Genomic DNA, 6,122 nt, shown 5'->3' on the forward strand with positions numbered 1-6,122 from the left:
CAGTGAGCTCTGTTATGTGGCAGAGAGGAAAGACAGCCTGTCTCCTTTCGAATCCCTCACACACAGAGAATGAAATGCTCACACTATTCCCAGAGGACACGCACGGCTCACTGTGAAAATGGAAGCCCACCAAAAACACTGTACTCAGCGATATATTTTCTTTCCTTTAAGAGAGAACTTTATTATAAAAGTAAGTGAAATACATTATTGAAAAATTAAAAATAACTCACCATCCTTCCACATGCACTTTGGTGCTTTGCGTTAGTGCCTTTCAGTATTTATTTTTCTAATCATGGATGTATATAGTGGTGTGCATATGGATGTATTTGTGTGCCTACACACACATGTTTTCACTGAACACCATAACATGGGTGCCTTTCCATGTGTTATTCAATCTTCAGAGCTCTCACTTTTATAGGGATGCATTATATTTCACTGGCCACACTGTGAGACCTCATTTCCGGACAGGACTTGGTAAGGTCGTTCAGCATTGCGATCCCTTAGTGACATTGAGGAGATGTCAGAAATCATCATGGAGCCCGCAGGCACCGTGGCTGAGCTCCTGGGTAAAAGCAGAATCCTTGTTCTGCCACCTTCCTAGGCCTGAAGCTCATCAATAGTTAAGGCTTTAAAACTTTGAGACGAGGCCGGTCTCGTTTCCTTCCCTTCTTGTGTGAGCACTTAGGTCCTCAGACATCACTGGAGTTGAGCACGGGGCCACCACTAATGGCTTCTGCCCAAGAGCCTGGCAGACCCTTCCCTGAACCCTGCTCACCCTTCTGTGGGGATATTTACCTACATTGCAGCATTGTGTCTTCTTGGCTTTCTCTTTTTATTTCTTTACATTTTATTATTTAATATTTCTTTTATATTTACATTGCACGTATTATTATTGTGCCTTTGAAGCAAACAGCTATTTAAGCATAAATTCACTAAGATGCTATTTCCTTAGTTTGACGATTGAACAATTTTTATTATCTTTGTTCTAGATCATAAATCCATGTTAAAAACTGGCAACAAAATATTATAAACTTAGCGAAAAATCACAAAGCCAGCCTATTTTCCATAGCCCACTTTTCAAAGGTCATGCTCTTGTCCATTCTTCTGTCCTCCCAGCCTCACTTGCTTTCTCTCCTGCCTTACCCCCAGGGCTGACTTCGGGGTGACCCTGGGGAATTTAGGACTAGCTGTCCTTCAGGAAACATTGGAAGGGGATAGAATAACCACCCATGACAAAAGACTTGCTGAGAAAATTCACCTGAGTTGCCCTTCAAAAGATCAGCCATGAAAGTCCAACCACTGGGTTATCCGTGAAGAAACAGCTGCAGAAATGGCTTGACCCAGATGCTGGTCTCAATAGGAAGCTTCAGGACTCTTCATTAAACAAGAAAATATTTTGGCAAAAATGCAAGACTGCTTTTGTAAACATGTAAAAGCCACCCTTTTTGCCCCATCGCGTCTCTAACGCTGCAGAACTCCGTCAGCTGTAACACATTCTATCCAACATTTCCTGTTTCCTATAAAACGCGTAGTGATGGCACCATTGTTAGAAAATGGGTCATCACTTCTGATCGTGAGCTTTTTCAGTGCGTGCTCTGTGGACTCCTCTGTTCTGCGTTTTCGGGTCTACAAGCACAACGGCGGCTGCACAAAGGGGAGCACGCGTCCCTGCTCTGCCGGGAGCTTCAGGTCTTCCCTCCCCCACTTGGCTGGATTCCCCTGGAGGTGACCATTGTCCCTCTGTCTAAGGAGCATCGTGTTCTGTAGGAAAAAGAAAATATTAAAAATGCCAAAGACCATGCAACACTCCTAGAGATGGTTCGAACTGTCCTAAGCTGCCTAGGAAACTCGATCGTGTTCATTGGAAGTAAACACGTGTGGGACAGATGGTTAGGTTTCCGGAAACATCCTTACAGGGGGTATCTGACAGCATTCCTACTAAAGCTCAGCTATCCGTGTAGTTTGAGATTTGGCCAAATACATTGATACAACGGGAGAACCATAAATGGGGACACATATTCCACCCTGTCCCTGGTGTGTGACCATATGCTGATGTGTGACCACATAGTGATGTGTGACAGACAGAATTCACTTCCTTGCAAAACCAGAGTCAGATATGTTTTTTACTGCCTCAACAGATCTTGGTGCTAATCCATCTGACTTTGTCCACTGTCATTGTCAGGGAAAATCAACCATGTCCAAATATTGATCTCTAACAATAGCTAGAGGGTTTATATGAAAGGTAGGACTGCATGAAGATAATAGGAGGATTTATTGAGATGGGCTTAAGCATATGCTATGGGATGAGGGGTTTATCACATGCATAAATATATAAAATAAACTTCAAGTGATACACAGTGGAGGTGGGTCTGGTAACTTTTCCGTTGTACTTCATGAATGAACTAATGACAATATGGAATGAGGGGTTTATCACATGCATCAATATGATACACAGTGGAGGTGGGTCTGATAACTTTTCCGTTGTACTTCATGAATGAACTAATGACACCCCTTAACTGGAGTGGCTAAGTTACTTTTTTTAGTGATTGCCCTGGAGTTTACAATGTACATTTACAGCTAATCCAAATCCACTTTCAAATAACACTATCCCACTTCATGGGTAGCATGAGTCCCTTAGAATAACAAAATCATCCTAACTCCTACTCCCACCCCTTGTGTCATTGCTGTCACTCATGTCTCTATGTATAAGAATGTGTAAGCATATATACACATAAGATATACACATAAACATACATAACCAACTACATTGTTGGCATCATTCTTTTGAACAAACTGTTAGATCAATTTGGACCATTCAGTCCAACAGAGAAACTCTGATGCATCCTTATTAATTTTCAGTTACGCACTCGACAGTATGTGCCGGGCCAGTCCGTCTGTCCCCTCACTGCTGGCCCAGCGGGTTGACCCAGGCAATGTCATTATCATCCGGAAGGGGGTTTATTTCAGGTTTTGTGCCCCTTTTTCTCCCCCTGGAGTGAGGAGCGCTGAGCACACTGATCCTTGTCCTTCATGCGCAGAAGCAAGCCTTTGGGAATGTTTCCAAACTCTTTGCGAGTCACCTGCTCGCTTCCTTTGATTTTCTGACATCAAGAGTTTGCCAAATTACCCAAAGTTTTAATAAAACTTCTAAGTATCTGAGCTTCTGTTTTCAACACTACAGCGGCAGGTACATGTCAGCTCCTCCGGCGTCAGCCTTTCTCCATCCCTCTCCTCTCATGGTCAAGGTGCTCTGCGGGAGTTTGTCTTTCCAAACAATGACTCGCTCATTGTGCCAGCAAAGTTCTCTTTACAATGTCGCTTCCAGCTGATGAGAGTGGTTTATTTATATGACAAAATAAGAATAACACATCGTCTATCAGTTGAGAAAGCCTGCATGGTTGAAAGGTTACATCTCTTTTCACAAAGGATAAAAATACTGTTTTTATTTAACAATATAATGCTGTTGAGTCATTTTAAAGGATAGTTTTGTTGTTGTTAATTTTCACCCGAGGATATTTTTTCATTGATTTTTTTTTTAGAGAGATAGTGGGAGGGAGGGAAGGAAGGAAGGAGGGAGGAAGAGAGAGAGAGAGAGAGAGAGAGACATCAAAACATCAATATGAGAAAGACACATCGATTGGTTGCCTCTCACATGCACCCCTACCACTCGGGGGTTGAACCTGCAACCCAGGCGCATGCCCTTGACCGGGAATCAAACCCGAGACCATCCAGTACTCAGGCCAATGCTTTAACCACTGAGCAACACCGGCCAGGGCTTAAAGGGTTTTCTTATTATTTGCAACTCCCTCGGACGTTTTTAAAGGGTGAGATGCCAGCCTGAGCCACTGGGCTGGGCCGCGCACCTGTGAGGCCGGGTGCAGTGATGGCTGTAGGAGGCCTGGCTGCATGCAGGTCCTGTTGGCTGTGTGGCTGAGGGAGCCCCTCTGCGTCCTTCCCAGGAGATTGAAGAGGTGACCGTCTCCCTGGGCCACTCGGGCCTTTCCAGTCTGTGCTTCGTGCACCATGAGCACCCCAGGCTGGTGCCTTCAGGTGCCTGCCTGATGCCAGCTGGTAGCTCCGTCCCCTGGGGTCTCAGTCCCTCACCCCAAGTTTCGCCTTCAACACTGAAGTGTTCTCTCTCACAGGGACGATGACGCTCTTCCTCACCACCCCTCCCCCTCAGTCAGGACATTCTGGCCGCTCCTCCAAGTTCCTTTGCCAATGACGACCTAGTTGGCAAGGCCCGGGGTCCTTCTCCTTGCCCAGCCTGTGGGCCTTCCCTGTGCCTCAGTTTCTTCATCTGTCAGATAGTGGTCATGATAGGGTTGACCTCACTGGGTTGTTGTGAGGCTGCAGTTTTATGTTAAAATCGATCATGGGTAACACATTTTATACATGTTTGTATTTGTCTGGGACACACACCTGGTTTAGATCAACACCTGGTCAAGGCCAGCACTGCTTGAGTCAGCTGTGACTTATATCCAAGGCCGAGTGCAGCCTGCAGAGGGGCTTGCTGTGCCTGCCACGCCCTGTCTTCCGCTCTTACCTTCCCGACCTGCTCGCCAAAGCCCCTACTGTCAGAGCTTCTCCTGGAAAAGCTGAACCCCTCAGACTTCACAACGCAATTTTGCATTTTACTCCTGTCTTTCAGTTGATGAACCCCAACTAATATGAAGGTCCCCGCCTCCTCTATTTCTTCACTAAACAAATATCATAGCAATTGTGTTGGAATACCTGGCAGTGATGTCTGCTTTCCCTATTTAAATCTCACTCCGGTTTTTATTTGGCGCAGGTGTGTTAGTCTTATCTCCACAGATAGATTCTAATCTGTGTGTTAGACTCTATATGAGTCTACCTATATCTCTGTGGTCCTTCCATGCATTGCCAGCTGCGCATGAGTGTGGACACTAAGAGGACCCATTCCTTGCCCCACTTGAAGAATTAAATGCCTTCTGGACAACTTTCCCATCAGCTATAAGCATAAGCACTTGACATGACCCGGGGCCTGACACCGAGCATGTGGGCTTGGGATTGAATGGGTGTGAACCTTCCTGCCCGCCCCCCAGGAATCCGCCGCCAGACCGCCCACTGCGTGAGGAAGGGCCACGGGATGGTGAAGGCCACGTTCTGTGACCCGGAAACACAGCCCAACGGGAGACAGAAGAAGTGCCGGGAAAAGGACTGTCCGCCCAGGTGAGCGTTGATGGCAGCTGGAGCGCTGGCGTCTGCTTGCAACCACTGCTCGGTGACAAAGGCGGGCCCATGGCTCTGTTGGCTCTGTTGTTAGAATAAGTACCGGGAGCTATCACAGGCCTCTGGCCGCGCTGCTGGAGCCTGTGGCAGGCTGTGAGTGAGGACACTTTCTCCGCAGAGAGCAGTGTTTGTTGCCAAGCGGTGTGCTCTGTGTTTAATTATTTTTTTTTAATATATTTTATTGATTTTTTTACAGAGAGCAGTGTTTGTTGCTATGCTGGTGTGCTCTGTGTTTAATTATTGAGTGAGACGAAGTTTCAGGAGAAAGCTTTCTAGGTCACCCGAAAGTTCTTCCGTTATCATGTGTGGCTTTTCCGAGAGCATCTTCCCAGGGGACCGCAGCCTCCAGACAGCACGTGGACACTTGGATCCCAGCCCCCACTGTACCTACGGCTGCCTGGAGGAGTAGGTTTACGACCCAGGCTTTCTTAGCCTCGGCCCTGTTGAGACCTGGGGCCAGATAGTTCTTTGTTGTGGGGGGCTGTCTTGTGCATTGTAGGATGCTTGACAGTGTTCCTGGTCTGTAGCTGCTTAGATCTGAGCAGCACCCTGCCCCACCCCCCACCCCCCATGACAACCAAAAAGGTCTCCGAATGTCTCCTGTGGGATAAAGTCACCCTTGGTTGGAACCACTTTAATAGAGATACTAGTTTCTACTAATCATGTTGGGATCATAGAAGGTAGCTTGGATGTTGTTATGAGGGGTTCATGTTAAAAAAAAAAAAAGAAGAAGAGGGAGGTAGGAAAGGAGGGAGGGCAAGAGAGGGAGAAAAGCATGGAGGAAGAAAGGAAAGGAAAGGAAGGAAGGAAGGAAGGAAGGAAGGAAGGAAGGAAGGAAGGAAGGAAGGGAGGGAGGGAGGGAGGGAGGG

General features: G+C 46.7%; 1 protein-coding gene across 1 annotated transcript in view; it reads left to right on the plus strand.

Annotated features, from left to right (window-relative positions):
* ADAMTS12 (ADAM metallopeptidase with thrombospondin type 1 motif, 12) overlaps window positions 1-6,122 on the plus strand; it is a 187,670-nt gene that overhangs the window by 141,727 nt on the left and 39,821 nt on the right. The window contains exon 17 of the mRNA XM_005872608.2: window positions 5,067-5,193. Coding sequence (XP_005872670.1) covers window positions 5,067-5,193 — 127 coding nt within the window. The remainder of the gene's footprint in view (window positions 1-5,066; window positions 5,194-6,122) is intronic.

The sequence above is a fragment of the Myotis brandtii genome, unplaced genomic scaffold (genome assembly GCF_000412655.1).
Source record: "Myotis brandtii unplaced genomic scaffold, ASM41265v1 scaffold384, whole genome shotgun sequence".
Lineage (NCBI taxonomy): Eukaryota > Metazoa > Chordata > Mammalia > Chiroptera > Vespertilionidae > Myotis > Myotis brandtii.